The sequence below is a fragment of the Phoenix dactylifera genome, chromosome 6, assembly GCF_009389715.1.
Source record: "Phoenix dactylifera cultivar Barhee BC4 chromosome 6, palm_55x_up_171113_PBpolish2nd_filt_p, whole genome shotgun sequence".
NCBI lineage: Eukaryota > Viridiplantae > Streptophyta > Magnoliopsida > Arecales > Arecaceae > Phoenix > Phoenix dactylifera.
In genome coordinates this window covers 18489539-18507932 of record NC_052397.1, presented here as the reverse complement: position 1 = coordinate 18507932, position 18394 = coordinate 18489539, and the positions used below count along the sequence as shown (strand labels likewise).

Below are 18394 nucleotides of genomic sequence, written 5' to 3'. Positions count from 1 at the left end.
TTTTGGACAAAGTCGTAAGGGGTATCTCCCGTCCTGGAAAGGCGGAGGGGCCTTCCTAAAGCGGACAATACCTTGTGATGGTATGCAACCTCTTTTCCTGCTCTAACATAGCGAAGCCTTGGACTAGGTGTTCTCCATCAGGGGATCATGGGTTCATGGACTCTTCCATTCCTTCCGTCTCCTGCACACCCCAAAATCAGTGTTGTATGGAATTAGTCAACCCTCTTTGAGGATCATTTTCAAGATCAACCAAAAAATCTGGAAGCTCAACTAGAAGATTTGAATGCTGTCAATCAAACAGGTAAGCCTATTCTCCAAGTGATGAATATGTAAGTTTCAGAAGTTTTTTTACATCGGAACAGAAATTTGATACCCAGCCCAATTAGAGAGCTGGCCTAGTCCACTTGACCGCCTAGCTCTCTGCTGTGCATGGCATGAGGAGGGAAGAGGACTCCCAATGAAAATCTTCTTCTTTCCAAATTTATCAGACAAAATCCGACTCTAGACGGGATTCCGGTCGCGACTGATCTCTATTTAGAACTCCTCTAGATCCCTCTTTCACCCCACTAGAGAATCAGCTCCGATCAGAGCTCATCGCCAAAGTTTTTTTTTCGATTTCTTCTCTGAACATTGGCCGCTATTTGCACCCTCATAGTGGTCAATCGTTGTCGAAAACTAGGTATGAACATGACCTCCTTCGACCCCCCTTCTCCATCTTCTGAGGCCTTTAGAGCCTCGATTCCGACTGGTGATCGCTAGATTTTTTGTGAAAAAGGGGATGCTTTGTTTTCCTCTATTTTGGTAGACTAAACCTTTATTTTCCTTTTTCTGGCTGTTGTTTGCTGCCAGTGCTCATCACAGGGGTCTTCCACCGGTCCCTCGCATTGGCTAGAAGCCATGGCCAGAGCTTCGGCCATCGGATGCCTTGATTTCCACCGTTAAGAGGTTGAAACTCCTATTTTTAGGCTAGTTTAATGTCGTCGGCCACTCGTTGCCCCCGGTCATAGGTCCCCAGATTCCTAGGCACCACCCGCAACCACCCTCTCTCTTCCCCTTCCTTAGAGGGAGAAGCTTGTTCTCTCTCTTTTTTGCTCCTTTTTTTTTTGGTAAAAGCAACAATTTATATAGCTCTAACGTGAGTACATCCTGCCAAGTCACAAAAAAGTAAAAGAGTACAAAGGAGAGGGAATGTCTCCTATATATCTCCTTTCTCTCTCAGCTCCTTTCTCTCTTCTCCATTCTTTCTCTATCTTATTTTTTTCTATTTGGACTTTCTCTCTCAGCTCTCTCTAAGATAGTTGGATCCGATAAAGACTCTTCTTGGTGATTTTGGATCGACCTTGGTGAAGGGTCTTAATCTATGGCCGCTAGATAACGTATTAGTCCCCATCTTGGTCCTTGCCGGACATTATTAGATTTGGTTACCCTAGATTCCTGCCCAACTATCTGTACCCTAGTTAAAACATGATCAAACTAAATCACTTTGATCGAGATGACCGATATGTTGGATGCACCTGCTTTGCCAACCTTTTGAGGGTGCTGGAATTTAGAGTTAAATTTTTATAAAAATAATCATGATGAAATTTTGATGAAAATATATTTTTTTGAATATTAGGCTCTAAGACAAATTTTTGGAGTTAATTGAACTTGTCAGTTGATTTCACTCGTAAGGTAAATAATGAAACTGTTTTTTCTAGAGCTAACTGCAAATTATATAATATTTCTGTCGTTGAATTTTAAGTTGTATTATTTGTAACTTATGATTGAAAGCATGGTATTTATTTGTTGAATATATCTTATTATGGAATATTAATTGATGCATGATCCAAGATATTAATTTTATTGATTGATTTTGATATCAGATGTTTTGCATATTTTTTTCGATTTAGAATATGAACTAATTTTATGGAAAGAGAGAGTTGATTCATGATGGTTTTCCAGCCTGACTATGTATTGATACCCTGTCAGTGGGGTTGTGTATTAGTACATCGACAACATGCTAATAGAGATTATGCGCTGCTATATCAATACTCCGACAGTGGATGTTATGCGATGTTATGCGCTAATATATCGATACCCTACTAATAAGGGTTATACGTTGGCACCCTACTAGTGTAAGTTATATATTGGCATATCAATATCATGCTGGTGAGAGTTACATTGGTATATCGATATCTTACTAGTAGAAATTATACGTTGGCACTTTAATTATTACTGAGTTCATATTTTAGCCCAACCACAAAGTATAAATATGGTCATAGTTCATGAATATTGAGATGAACTTAAAATTTTTGAAAAAAATAATAATTTATGAATGAAATTTGAAATGATTGGATAGTGTTTAGATTTAATTTTAAATTGATATACTTTACATGCTTATTTACAATATATTATTAATTATTTTATTGCTTGATTTATCTAGCAAAAATGTTCATTACTTACTGAGCTGTGTAGCTCATTATTTTATATTCTACTATATTTATAGATCCATGAAAATTCATTATAAGAGAGCAACTAAAAACAAAATTTTGACACCTTTATTTAAAAAATATTTTTATTTAAGTGAATGCAAAACTTTAGAATATTGTTTGATTTTGTGAAATATTAAATTTTAATTTAATTTTTTCGATAAAAATTTAAACATTAATTATTTAAATTATTAATTTAAATTTATTCTACTGCTCATTTATAATATCATGTTGAGATTCCTTACATACTTTTGGAAAAAAAAAATTTATAAGTATGTAGCAGTTGTCATGACCCCCGACTCGCGACTTTGGGTTGGGGGCACGACAAGAAATCACTCCACATGTTAGAAACCATGTGTCACAAGCTAGAGATATGATACTTTGCAGAAAAATCACAAAACAACAACAAAATTTAGAGTTGACAGCTCAAACAAGGCTAAGTGGAATTATGCTTGATTCAACAACCGGTATCACAAAATACCAAATCAATTAAATCATGTACAGACCAATATACCATCCAAGCTGGTCCTATTTAAGGATTTGGATAAATTTTCATACAGTTGGCATGGATGTTGAAAGAACTACATATGCCAGGTACTGCAGTGCATCCTGGATCTTGTCTAGTGCACTCATTCGATCAGCATGGAGATGCTCAGAAATTGCATTTGCTTTCTCCTGTATTTTGTTCTGCTGTGGGAGGCTACCATGTGTGTCAGAAGAAACACTCTGAATGGCTGCTAGATACGCTTCAACTATGTCCGAAATACCTAACAAAATGCATATCCTTCAAATTGATGAAGCAATCCCAGATAAATGGAAAGAGGAACAATACAATACCGCATAACTCATTTCTTAGAAGTAGGCAAAGCAACATATTCCTTCCTGAGAACAAGTGGAAAAAAGGGGGAAAGCCTACAGTACCACTTCTTTCAAGGTATAATATGTCTGTTTGAATCATATCTTGAATGAAGTGAGGTTGAAGGTTATGGCCTCATGCAAACATATAAAAGTCCTTGCCGCACATCAAGCAAACGAAATCAAATACTGGAATGCAGTCTGTAAAAATCAAATCCTACATTCAAAAAAGCAGCTATTGTAGGTGTACCAACCATGCAAGATTCCATAAGAGAAGAAGTAACATTTGCCTTCATGCACTAATGCTACCTGCAACCCATTAGGTTCTATTTTATTCCATTATGTTCATATATATCTATTGCAGTCACTTAAATTGGAATCCACAATCTAATGTTAGGCAGTTAGCACCCGGTAATACAACCAGAAACCAGCAGTAGCATACCAGATTGTCTTGTGCTGCTCCTATCTTCCTTTGTAGATTTTCTACAATTACTACACCAGGAAGATACCTTCACCTCTCATTTATTAGAGAAACCAAGAATACACCACCCTCGCGTGAGTGATCTTTTGCCCAGAAAAAAAAGGAGAGAAAGATGAAAGAATAAATTAGTGCTCCTTCATATTAGCCAACATATTCTCAATTTTTATTTGTATATTTTCAGTTCTATGATATTTTAATAGGTTATTTCTTTTATTTAATATTTTTTATTTTCTAATTTGAATTTGAATTTTTCTTTTTCCTGCTTCAATTTTGTATTGTTTTATATTCATAATCATAATCTTGAAGCCCCCAACTATTTGGGATCACATTAATGAATCCTCGTTCCCCAAGTATTCCTCTCAATTTACACTTTTCAGTTTCCATTTTCTATATTTGTATTTAAATCAAATTATTTTTTGTATTTACAATCTCATGTTAGACAGATAGCACCCCATAATACAACCAAGAAGCAGCGGTGGCATACCAGATTGTGTTGCACTGCTCCTATTTTCCTTCCTCTGTAGATTTTCCACAGATACTACACCAGGAAGATACCTTCACCTCTCATTTAATAGAGAAACCGAGAATACACCACCCTTGTGCAAGTGATCTTTTGCCCGAAAAAAAGGAGAGGAAGATGAAAGAATAAATTAGTGCTCCTTCTTTAAATTTGCTAACACATTCTCAATTTTTATTTTATATTTTCGGTTCTATGATATTTTAATAGGTTATTTCTTTTATTTATATTTTTTATTCTCTATCTGAATTTTAAATTTTCCTTTTTCTGCTTCAATTTTGTATTGTTTTATATTCCTAATCATAATCTTCAAGCCCCCAACTATTTGGGATCGCCTTAATAAATCCTCATTCGCCAAGTATTCTTATTTATATTCTCAATTTATACTTTTCAGTTTCCATTTCTTATATTTGTATTTAAATCAAAGTTTTTTTTGTATCTCTAATTTATATATTTGGCATGTTAGTCTAGTATGTTACTCTCCTCCTCATATTTTTAATCACTATATTCAGTATGTTGATCTAGTATGTTACTTTCCTCCTCCTCCTCCTCCTACTTCTATTTTTAATTTATAATATTTGGTATGCTAATCTAATGTGTTACTCTTCTCCTTGTCCTCCTCCTCCTCCTCCTCCTGCTGCTTGTATTTCTAATTTATGCATTCGGTGTGTTAATCTAATATGTTACTCTCCTCCTCCTCCTCCTCCTCCGCCCCTGATGCTGGTACAGCTGCTCCTCCTCTTCTTCAGCCTCTGCATCTTGGACAATTAACATATGTTTGCTTTCATGTTTGGGCTTTTGGTCTTTGAACACTTTATACTTTCTTGCAGTTTAATAATTTTATGTAATTCAGTGGTTCATACTTGTTTGTAGTGCCAAAGTAGTTATTTTCTTGTGGCTGCTTATTGTCCTATTATCTTTGAATTTTTGATATTTGACAGGCCATATACTTTGTATGAGTATAAATCTGAATTCTTATGCTTCTTTTATTTGCATTTGTATTCATAAATTGATAACTCATTGTTAAATGTGTTTAGAATCATTAATTCACTATTATTTATATGTACATTAATATTTTTTTTGCCTCACTTCATCAGGGCATATGCCTTGCATTGCGCCTTGTGCCTAGCCACTAAGAGACCTCGGCACCTTTGTGCAACTTGAGCCTTTGATGACTTTCATTAAACAGCTATTTGATACCCATATCTGGCTCAAGATCCAACTCAAATCTGAGAAGAAAACTTTAAATCCAAATACAAATCAATTAATTTTACTAGGTTTAGACTCTACTCTGGCTTGAAACCAGCTTGCATCTGTTTAGACTCCTAGCTTGCATTAAGCCAAAGTTGGCCCAAAAGCACACCAAAATCAATTTGAGCCTAACCCGACCTGTAGCTTGCTTCCTTCCAGGCCAAGCTCAGCTTGAAGACACCCCAGACCAATTCCATTATTATCCCTATATATTATATGCTCCTTCTGTACTCTACCATTCATGTCCAGAACTACCCTTAAAAGAGAAGATCCCATCAATCTATGCCCTGTGCATTTCTGTATGTTTCTTAATGATGATTTGATTTCCTCCCCTTTTCTTCCTATTTTATGTGTTCCAAATGTGTTGGCTTATTCCAAAACCAATATCTTTTCAACCACAATTTATATCATCCCCTTTACCATTGTCTTATCATATAATAAGCCTACCCCTTCTTCCAGCAATCAAGATAGATTGAATAGGACTACTGTTGTTGTAATGGTAGTAGTAGTTGTTGTTGTTCTTTACATCACACAGTACTATTTTCTTTCTTACTAATTTGAGTTAGAGACCAGATACCTACTTGCTGTTACAACATAATCCCCATTACTTTCTCTCTTCTAATGTTTCTGGTTTTCCTCAAGAACGCTGCTCTTGAAAACCAATAGTCCCAAACCCTGGGCTATTTTATAGCAGTGCTTTGTAAAGCTTATCTTTTTTTAGGTTCAATGGTTTGTGTAAATTCACCACTAAGTAAGTTTCCAAGCAAAAGATCAGTCCCTGAAAGAAAGGTATATTATGAAGAACGTCCATAACTGGAGTACTAGCAGGAGAAAAATATTGCCGATGCCCATAAAGACAAACCCAACCAAGATGTACTAAATAATGTGGTTGAATTCAAAGAAAATGGATGTATGACGCACCTGTAGAAAAACTGTTATAAACTGTTTCCACATCTCCAGACATGGACTGGGCCTTGAATCTGATGATCTTAGCTTTAGAAACAGAATCTTCGGGCCACTCAATTTTCACAGTATCTTCAAATGTTTCTTCACTCTTCAATTTGCTTGCACTAAAGATGACTGACTTTCCAAGGATCAAAAGTTGAGACACAGCAAAGCAACACAGTTCTGAGAGTCTCTGCATTAAAAAGCAATGACTCAGCACATCATACAATAGGAATACAAGACTAAAGAGCTTCCTATCATTACCCACATACATGAACACCCTCTGAGTGAACTGTCTCAAGTCTATCAGAAGTTCGTTGAATTATTTCATTTGCAGCAAGCCCCCCAAGGGCAGATGTGAACCTGCAAAAGTAGTTCCCAGAGGAGAATAATAATAGGAAAAGGAAATTTTTTAACTTTGTTGCAATACAATATAGAAAATTAACCTAATTACAACCACAAAATTTCTTTGCCAGTGAAGCTTGACCAACTTTTAATTTTCACACAAGAAAAAAAATGTTATGCTCATTAAAATCAAAATAAAAACTAAAGTAGATGCCAACAATTTGGTTCACCAAGCATTTCCAAATGTGCTACACCTGAACAAATACAATTATACAAAAGCAGTGGCACTTCAAACAAGACAATTTGCTACCATGTAAACACAAAAGACAATGTCGTAACTAAAATAAAATTATGTAAACTAGGAAACAAATTCTACCACATGTATATGAGACTGCTAATAGGATGACCCCATTGGCCCTTTACATCTTGCCCTTTGGCCTCCAAACATCATATGCCACAATAGGGATCAATTTTTAAAAGCAACCGTCTTAGCCACATAGAAACATGGCTTATTGTTTCCTCTCATGTTTGGGTCTGGAGGACGAAATTGATTTATGAATTAATATTGATAATAGCCAAGTTTGCACTTCCGATAAACTTGCTAAATCTTATTTGATATGTTCTCTCATTGTTTAAAACCTTGTAACTTGTATTCTGTTTCCTATGGGTGCTTGTGGTGTGTGTGCATTGAGTTTTTTTTTTTTGGGTGTGTGTGTGTGTGTGTTTTGATGGGGGGTGTGGTTGGTTAGTTTCTTGGGTACTTGATTAAGCATCTGCCCAGCTCTTAATAGCTAGGCAGCCTTTGATCAAATTTTAAAGCTAGTACGCAAGTCAGGAATGGATGTCCTAGAACTCCTTGACTGTATATAAAACATACGTTCGTAAATATTCAGCTGATAAACTGGGTTGTGAATGTCTCTTCTGGTGCATCAATTTACAATCTTTATATTCCTCAGCCTGGCCTAAATACATCAATTCATTTGGCATGATGGGATGGACTTTCAGACTTAAGATAAACAAATAAATCACTACACCTAATGCATAATTTTTGTGACATCCAATCTTGACAAGCATCTCTAATTGGACAGAACTATATCCAGTCTAGAGAGTTTTTTTTTTTTTTTTTTTGAGAGAGAGAGGAGAGACCAACCTGCACTATGATTACCCAGGTCCTTATTTTTGAAAATGCACCACCCAAGAAGTGAACCCAGAACCTCTGGTCCCCGAACAAAGGGCTGTGACTACTGGGAGAAGTTCTCCAATCTAGAGATTGTTGGCTGACACATAGTATCTGTTTTTGAAATGGTTCCCAATTTCCCATCTTTACTACAATGTCAAATCTGACCTGTTCCAACACTACAACTAGGTAAGATTCACCACAGAAACTATTAGTTGTATGTGTTATGGGGCTTCAAACTATGGATTGTGATTAGTTCATTAACAAATACTTCTTCCTGACAGCAAAGTACCTTCTCTAAAAACAATATAATATGATTTGAATTAGAACTGTAATGAAAAAAATATGCTGCATTGATTCACAACCACTATTTCCACAACTGCAACTATGCACCACTGGCCGCTTATAGAAGAAAACTACCCAAACAGAGAAAAGAATGCCAGACCTTGATGTCAAAAAGAAGTGAAGCAATTAATTCATAGATTCCACTAAGCAAGAAAAAGGGTACAACTTGTTTCTTGCTTACACCTATAAAGCTTCAATTAGCCACCTTAATTATGGTTACTAACTACAAAATGCTTCAAGCATCTCCTTGACAAACTCAAGTTAACTTCTTAAAGTAAAATTGTCAATTTGACAAGCAGTGTATTTTGTACCAAGTTACTCCTTATAAAGCATAAAATATATCAAACTAGGCAGTTTTACGTGCATAGAGGATGAACTGATATGGTTCACCGATTGATTGTTGTGACTGTACCTGATTAGCCATTCTCCACATATAATGGCATCTACATGTCCTGTCAAAATGCATGGGTCATTGATGTAAAGAGTCACCAATAGCACGGACAGGCAAAATTGTAAAACCAGCAATGCACATAAACATAATTGGCCTGGTGCCACTTTGCAGTTTGTATAAGTAGTTCTCCTTGAGGGTTCCCATACAATTATTTATATTTTTAGTGAGGTGAGCAAATGGAAAGCAGATTTGGATGTTTATGCTATTTCCTTTCTACAAGTCTTGATTGATTGACTGGTTAGGCAGGGTGTCACAAGCATTTGGGAGAGAGACACAGTAATAAAAGAATCAGTTTCGCTGTGCTGTTAGTTTTATTAAAACCATGAAAGAGTATCATATGGAGAACTTGTGCTAATAATGAATCGTAGATGATAAATTTTGAGTGTTATGATACTATTACCCTGCAGCCATATCGGCAGCCTTGCTAACACTTGAGTCCCGTAATTTTTTCATCTCAACATCAGTGTCAATATTTACCATCTCAATATTTTTTCCTTTATCTGAATCTACTCCATTTTCTTCAAATTCAGTTCCGAGACTAAAAATTTGCTGGATCTGTCTAAGCTTTCCATCACAAGAGGACTTCTGTTCAGACGACAGTTTTGTCTTTCTCCTGTTAAATAATAATGCATGATGATTTGACAATGCCTCCAGTTCCTGCATCCAAAATGGTTTGACAAAACTCACAACTGCAGATAGTGAAGCATATATCAAAGTTTTTAGAAGAAAGAATAACACCTCAAGCTGATCGGGGCCTCCATATATATAAAAGCATCTGTCAAATGTGACTTCCTCAAATTGTTCATCATCAACTTGTTGACCAGCTGCATCAGAATCCTTCTCAACTTCTAAACCAGTCTCTGAAATGAGCAAATCCATGGTCTCTTTACCAACCTGCTCAAGCACTTTGATTCCCTTCAATGTGAAAGACTTCCCAGTCTGTAATGCAAAAACGTAATCCAAGGCATTAGGCCAAGGGAAAGAAACAAAGCTGGTTTTAGGGGTTCATCAACCAGAAATATACCTCCATTATTGATGGGGCAAGAGTAGTGGCTTTGCCAGGCAGGCCACCTTGCTGAATGGATTCTGCAAGATTTGAAGCAGAATGCTCCAGCCTGGAAAGAATTGGTACCATGCCATGTGAATAGACTGATATAAAGCCAAGAAGTTTGTCTATTCCAGAATAAAGAGACAGTTAAGACCCAAGATAATGAGATAACAAGGAGTAGTAAACTGATCCACTTGATAAAAAGTTATATCTAAAATGGCACATGCACACACACAACCATGAACATGTAAACGATTTAATGACTCAAAATCAATAATGACTATTCAAAATGAACATCCAAACTGTGCTCGAAATCTCAACTAAAATGATGCCTGGAAACCAAAAATCATAGGTTTTGGTAATTTTCAATTTAAGCATTACTTGGGAGTAAAAGTGGATTCAATTGATTGTACTAGCATGCTAAAGTACATGATAGGCTATGTAAGTTGAAAATTGATGAGAGTACAAAAGTACGATCTACATACTACTTAAATTGGTATTATTGCCAACGGATGACAATATTATCACTAATTTAATATTATATTTTTGATTGGGTGCAGGTGATCATAAATCAAAGTTACAATGCGCATTTAGTATAAATTGGGCCTAGACAAATGCATCACTCAGACCACATACGCCCAACCTCGTCATGGTCTGATCGAACCCACCATTCATCAAGCACACTTGCACTCGAGGGATATATGGCAGCCATCCTAAGGCAACGCGCAATGGGACATCCGAGGGCTTAGGTTTATCAAGCCGAGAAGATCCAAAAGGAAGAAAGTGGCCACATCAGCGATCATTTCGTGATCAACGTGTCTCCTCCACGGCGTCCGAGCTTCTTCTCCCACGTGCATCTCCAGCATCCCGCAATCACCTCCGAGCTCAGGATCCCGCGCTTCTCACGCAATCCATCCCGCGGCCAGCTCTTCAGCCATTCCTTTTCCGCGTGTGAGCCAGCGTCCATTCCCATTCTCGCGATCATCCCGGCAGCCGCATCCCATGCTTCCGAACTCATATCAGATCCCGCAGCATCCGTTTCTCCCGTGCCTCCCAGCCGTCCGCGATCAGCTGCCGCGTCTGCGTCCCAGAGCTCCCAATCTTCCTCGCATCCCACGCGTCTCAGCTTCCTTCGGCAACCATCCAGCACATCATCAGCGTTTCAAAGCTTCCGTGATCACCTCCCAAGCATCTGCCTCCTCCACAGCCGTCCGCGAAGCATCCATGATCAACGCCCTCTTCTTCCGCCAGCGTTCACGCGCCTCCCAGCTTCCACCATCTCCGTTCCCGAGCGTGTGACCCCGTATCAGCAGCCCGTGACCAGCTCCCGTGCACAATCACAGCGTCCGCCCGAGCCAGCGATCAGCGCCTCCTCCCAGCAGTCCTCCACCTCTTCCGTGATTTCAGCCCGCGATCAGCCTCCTGCGAGTGATCCATGGCGTCCGGTCCTCCTCTCCCTGCAATTCTGTCTTCACCGCGTACATCTTCTCTCGTAATCCGGCCGCGATCACCGCCCAACCATCTCACCCGTCTCCCAGCGTGCTTCCCAGCATCCCAATCACCTCCCAACTCCAGCCGCCTCTTCCGCCCGTCCAACTTCCGTTTCAACATTTTTCCAGCATCACAGCCGGAACTCGCGTCCGAGCATCCCGCGTCCATTGCTCCCGGATCCACATCCCAGCTCTTCCCGGCAGTCCGCTCCTCCAGCGCATTCCATAGAGGGGGAGAGTTGAGTATAAGAGGAGTCGGCTGAGAAGGGAAAAAGGGGGGGCTGATTCGTGGGAAGAAGAAGAAAACAGGGGAGCTCTTATTCGGGGAAGAAGAAGATAGCCGTTCAGTCGGAGAGGAGAAATGGGGAGGTGACTCTGTTTTCACAAGAGAGAAGGGAAGAAAGAAAGGGAAACAGGGTATGCCCTGTTTCCGAAAAAAAAAAAAAGAGATATAAAAGAGGAGGCTGTTTTTGTAATGGCTTGCTAAATCCCTTGGCAAAGGGTGATGGATGAACCCTTGTCATGTTGCTTTCATCAAGTACACTCTAAACTTTAATTCTAATTGTTTTATATCCATTGGTATGTTTTGGGTTCTTGCATATTTATTTATTAGATAGATCTTGCATGGTTTATATATATTGATGCATGGATTATTTCGATGCTTGATTTGTCGTAGACGTAACCGGCACGATAAATACTTGGAAGTTTAATTCATGTTTTCAGATTGTATACTCCATGATTAGAACTACCCTATCATATTAATCCTTAATCAAGAATCGCCGAGTTTATTTGTTGAAAGTAACATTGTCAAGGAGGATTCCGGATCCCTAGCCTTCTCTATATTCTTGAACGTTGTTTAATCACATATTATTCTCTGCTTTTAATTTCTAAAGATCAACTAAAAATTACATCTAAAAATTATGCTAATAATCCATAGATCGTTCCCTGAGGAATCGACCTCGGACTTCCGAGTTATACTACTTGTGCGATTCTCCTGCACTTGGGAGAACAATTTTATTTTTGCACCAAGTTTTTGGCGCCGTTGCCGGGGAATGGCTGAGTTATTAGTATAATTTTAGATTTAATTTTTACCTTAGTAGTTAGTATTTTTCTTTTGAAAAAAAAAAAATTGCATCTTTACTACTATTTTTAATTCCCTGCACAGTTTGCATCAAACTCTGATATCATAGAAATTAGCCGTCTGATTTGACTCAAATTTGGTCAGCTAGTGCAAGACACATTGTCAGATAATCTGAACGGTCTGATTGACATTCTGACATTTTTAAGACCATCAGATTAATACGAAACCTTGCTGCTTTCTACTTTAAATTTTCTGCATTTATTTTTTTTAGAATCAGAATTTTATCGTTATCATATCTCATTAACCCTTGTTGCTAATTGAAAATTTAAGAAAAAAAAATTTAAGAAAAGATCAAGGGTGATTATTCAAAACTAAAAAAAAAAGAAAAGAAAAAAAACCTAAAATTTCAAATTTCAAATTTCAAATTTCAGAATTCAAATTTCAAACGTCAACTCGTAAAATTTTAAAAAAAATAATGAATTTGCTTGATCACCTATTCAATGAAATTTAATGTCATGCATAAAACATTAAAAAAAAAAATCTCTTGATTGTTGCATATAGTATAAGGCATCAGCATAAAATATTCTAAGGGCTGAACCCATTTAAAAAGATAAGGTCGGGATTTCATCACTCGTCCTTAGCCCAAAAATCACCCCAGTGCATAAATATCCTAAGCTTAACTAAAATCAACTAGACGTTGGCCCCTAAGGACATTCGAGCTCAATAGGACGAAGACCACCGAAAGTTGCACCAATTTCGTTCTGTGGCTTAGTTGATGTCTAGGCAAGCTTTGTCCCTATAAGAGAGACAGTTCATCTGTTCGAGGCAAGTGGGTTTTAAGTGGGACCTTTGCGAACGCATCGTGACCCCTCCACTTACCTGGGAGCTTACCTGGTCAACTCGGTTCATTAGACCGGATTGGAGGCTTAGGCGTCCTCTTCAAACCAGTTAGGAGCTGTCTAGAAATTTAAGAAAAACATTAGAAATTGAGGTGTAATGTTTTGTTGCATGTTTGATTGTGAATAAAATTTTTGTTTTAGGATATCGTTTTAGGGTAACTTTAGTTGGTACTTATATTTATTTTTTATTTTCTTTTATTTTTTTAAAAAAAAGAAAAAGAAAAAAAAAAGAGGGAAATATTTTGCATGCTAAAGTGGAATAGGGACGATACCGGTCGATTAAGTCGTACAACTTTAGATCATCCCTTAGGACATACCCCTGAAATTCCTTCGCAGTATCTCACACCTTGTGAGATGGCTGATTTAAATGAAGATGCGGGGAGTCACCACAATCGAGAACGAGAACCCCATGTTATGACTCTAAGACAATACCTACAACCGGCTAGGACTAGTCAGCCTTCATGCATAATTTTTCCTGATAATGTAGGACATATTGACATCAAACCCGGGGTGATTCAATTGCTGCCTAAGTTCCACGGGTTAGAGTCCGAGAGTCCGTATCTTCATTTAAAGGATTTTGAAGAATTGAGCATTACATTTAGAGGGCCAAACGTCACCGAGGATGTCCTCAAGCTGACATTGTTTCCTTTCTCTCTAAAGGATAAGGCCAAAACATGGCTAAACTCTTTGCGACCTAGATCAATAAGAAATTGGCAAGATATGCAGAGAGAATTTTTAAAGAAGTTCTTCCCCACACAAAGGACTAACTTTTTGAAAAGACATATCAGCAATTTCCAACAAAAAGATAATGAAACATTTTATGAATGTTGGGAAAGATTTAAAGACCTTCTCTCATGCCCTCATCACGGATTCGAAACTTAGAGAACCATTAGCTTCTTTTATGAAGGTTTATCTCCACGGTTGAAACAATTTGTAGAGACCATGTGCAATGGTAGATTTTTAGAAAAACAACCTGATGAGGCATGGGAGTATTTGGATTCCCTTGCTGAGACTGCCCAACTTTGGGATAACGGGGATAGAAGCAACAAGTCTTTGCCTAAGCCTACTAGCTCTGTACATGGAGGCCTTTACAACCTCAGAACTGAGGATGATCTTCACGCTAAAATGGCAGCCCTCACTAGGAAGGTAGAAGAAATTGAGCTTAGGAAGGTTGAGCCTGTCAAGACTATAGAGCTTAGAAACGAGTGTTGTGGTATCTGCGATATGTCGGGTCATACTACTACTGATTGTCCCACCATACCGGCATTCAAAGAAGTCTTGCACGATCAAGCAAATGCTATGAACTCCTACCAAAAGCCTTATAACGATCCATACTCGAATACCTATAACCCTGGTTGGAAGAATCATCCAAATTTTAGGTGGAGAAACGATCATCCTCAACAGTCACACCATTCAGCTCCTCCACCTGCACATCCTACTTATGCACCATCACCTTCTCAAAAGCCAAATATCGAGGATACCTTGCAATCCATACAAACTTTTCTACAAGGTCAAGCTAATATCAATGCTCAAAATACTCGAAATTTTGAAGACATAAGGAACCAATTGTCAATGTTGACTACCGTCCTAAGTACCCAAGAGAAGGGTAAGCTTCCAGCTCAACCCCAACCTAACCCACAAGTGCACGGTAGTAATAATACGGCTCCCTCTAGTTCGCATACAGAACATGCAAAAAACATCATGACTTTGCGTAATGGGAAAGTCATTGATCAAACCGTCCCATTGAGACCGCAAGTCACTTCTAATTCTGATGCCCCCAAAGTTGATGAAAGGGACAAAGAAGAAGTTGAGGTCCCAACTTCTACTAAGAAAGTTGAATGTCCTTTCCCTCCACCTTTTCCACAACGGTTAAAGCCGTGGCAAAAGCTCGAACCTAATTCTGAAATTCTTGAACTTTTTAAACAAGTAAAGATCAACATACCTCTTCTTGATGCAATCAAACAAGTACCCTCATATGCCAAATTTTTGAAGGACTTGTGTACTGTCAAACGCCGATTAAATGTTAAGAAGAAGGCATTTTTAACTGAAAATGTGAGTGCTATTTTGCAGCACAACATTCTCCCTAAATATAAAGATCCAGGTTGCCCAACCATCTCATGCATCATAGGTGACTTTAGGATAGAGCGAGCATTGTTAGATTTAGGGGCGAGTGTGAATTTATTGCCATATTCTGTATATGAGCAACTTGGTTTAGGTGAGTTGAAGCCAACCTCCGTTACTTTGCAATTAGCTGACAGGTCAGTTAAAATTCCAAGGGGGATTATCGAGGATGTATTAGTCCAAGTAGACAAGTTCTACTTTCCTGTCGATTTTATTGTATTGGACACACATCCGGCTTCGAACTCACAGTCTCAGATTCCGGTCATTTTAGGACGTCCATTTCTTGCAACTTCTAATGCATTGATTAATTGTAGGAATGGCGTCATGAAGCTTTCTTTCGGTAATATGACCTTAGAACTGAACATTTTTAATGTGTGCAAACAACCCAATGATTCCGAAGAGACTAAGGAGGTTGATTGGGTTGAAACCATCGCAGAAGATTATTTGTTAGCTAAAGCAATTAACGACCCATTCAATGATAGCTTAATTGATTGGTGTCATAATGGAACCAATGGTAATAATTTGTCAGTCACACCTATTGTGGATAATCTAGATATCAAGATGGTCAATGGGTGGAGACCAAAAGAAGGAGAATTTGAGAGATTGTCGCCTCGAGAGGTGAAAATAGAACCATCCCATGAGCAAGCACCCAAGCTCGAATTGAAACCCTTACCAAAGGAACTTAAGTATGCTTTTCTTGGACCCGAAGATACTTTCCTGTAATCATCTCGTCTGGACTTGATCATAACCAAGAAGGAAAATTAATTGATGTTTTAAAGAATCATAAAGGAGCCTTAGGGTGGTCTATTGCCGATTTGAAGGGAATTAGCCCCTTAATTTGCACGCACCGGATATATTTGGAGGACAATGCCAAAACCACAAGGCAAATGCAACGAAGGTTAAATCCTACAATGAGAGATGTGGTTAAGGCAGAAGTTCTCAAGTTGCTTGACATGGGTATTATTTACCCAATTTCCGACAGCAAGTGGGTAAGCCCTACTCAAGTCGTTCCTAAGAAATCGGGTTTGACGGTAGTAGAAAATGAACAAGGTGAACTAGTTCCAACTCGTGTCCCGACGAGTTGGCGCATGTGTTGACTACCGAAAGCTGAATTTGGTCACACGAAAGGATCACTTTCCTCTACCCTTCTTAGACCAAGTATTGGAGAGGGTTGCAGGGCATGATTTCTATTATTTTCTCGATGGCTATTCGGGATATTATCAAATTGAAATTTCACCGAAAGATCAAGAGAAGACTACCTTCACTTGTCCTTTTGGCACATTTGCTTTCCGACGAATGCCATTCGGGTTGTGTAATGCACCTGCAACATTCCAAAGATGCATGCTCAGCATCTTTGAAGACATGAACGAGAAATTTTTGGAAGTGTTCATGGACGACTTCTCCGTTTTTGGCGACACATTTGATGATTGCCTGTCACATTTACAAGCTGTCTTAGCTCGATGTATGGAAAAGAATTTGATACTGAATTGGAAGAAATGCCACTTCATGGTGCCAAAGGGAATTGTCTTAGGACATATTGTTTCATCGAAGGGCATGGAAGTAGATAGAGCTAAGACTGATTTAATTGCTAAGCTACCTGCACCCAAGACGGTTAGAGATGTTAGATCATTTTTGGGTCACACCGGATTTTATAGGAGATTCATCAAGGACTTTAGTGTTATATCTCGACCATTATGTAATCTCCTATCCCTTGATACACCGTTCAATTGGACTGAAACTTGCCAAGATGCATTCGAGAAGTTAAAGTCTATGCTTAGCACTACACCCATCGTTCGACCACCCGATTGGTCATTACCTTTTGAGATTATGTGCGACGCTAGCGACTATGCAATAGAAGCTGTCTTAGGACAACTCAAGGATAATAAGCCATATGTCATTTACTATGCAAGCAAAATCTTAAACGATGCTCAAATGAATTACACTACCACCAAGAAGGAATTGCTTGCAGTAGTATTTGCCTTAGATAAATTTCGCTCTTATATCCTTGGTGCTCCTATTGTTATCTTCACGGACCATGCGGCACTAAAATATTTGTTGGATAAGAAAGAGGCCAAACCACGCTTAATACGATGGATACTTCTACTCCAAGAATTTGACATCACTATCAAAGATAAAAAAGGAGTAGAGAATGTGGTTGCTGACCATTTATCACGATTAGTTTTTCATGATTCAGTGCCACAGTTTTCCATCAAGGACTCATTCCCTGAAGAGCAGTTGTTTGCACTTTCTAGTATACCATGGTATGCAGATATTATAAATTTTCTTGTTACAAGCCGGATGCCGGAGCATTGGGGGTCGACAGATAGAAAAATTTTCTTGCGCGAAGTAAAGAATTATTACTATGACGAACCCTATTTATTTAAATATTGCAATGATCAAATCTTTAGACGATGCATACCGGATCATGATATACAAAGCGTACTCTTTCTGCCATACTGATGCTTGTGGTGGACACTTTGTCTCTAAGAAAACTGTTGCAAAGGTCTTGCAATGTGGTTTCTATTGGCCTACTATGTTCAAAGATGCCCACGAGTTCTGCAGAACATGTGATCCATGTCAACGTATTGGAAGTCTAACTCGTAGGCAAATGATGCCTCTTCAACCCATTACTATTATCGAAATTTTCGATTGTTGGGGCATCGATTTTATGGGCCCATTCCCACCATCTTTTGGATATGAGTACATTTTAGTCGGTGTCGAATATGTGTCCAAATGGGTAAGAAGCTGTTGCTTGTAAGACCAATGATCACAAACCCGTCCTGAAGTTTTTAAAAGAAAATATTTTTTCACGATTTGGGATGCCTAAGGTCATAATTAGTGATGGTGGAAAACACTTTTGTAATAAGCCTTTTGAGACATTATTAAAAAAGTATGGTGTCACCCACAAAGTTGCTACCCC

The 18394-nt window shown here is 38.4% G+C and overlaps 1 protein-coding gene and 1 non-coding gene across 2 annotated transcripts in view; both read right to left on the bottom strand.

The window, feature by feature from the left end:
• Positions 1-2879: 2879 nt before the first annotated feature.
• The window catches only part of LOC103697559, a 34616-nt gene continuing 19101 nt past the window's right edge, over positions 2880-18394 (bottom strand). Inside the window, 6 exon segments of the mRNA XM_039127771.1 lie at positions 2880-3235; positions 6494-6710; positions 6790-6880; positions 9236-9492; positions 9574-9774; positions 9860-9950. Coding sequence (XP_038983699.1) covers positions 3021-3235; positions 6494-6710; positions 6790-6880; positions 9236-9492; positions 9574-9774; positions 9860-9950 — 1072 coding nt within the window. The 3' untranslated portion in view covers positions 2880-3020.
• Positions 14120-14225, bottom strand: LOC120111244. Its single transcript, XR_005512322.1, has one exon. It is a non-coding gene; the product is annotated as a small nucleolar RNA R71 (small nucleolar RNA).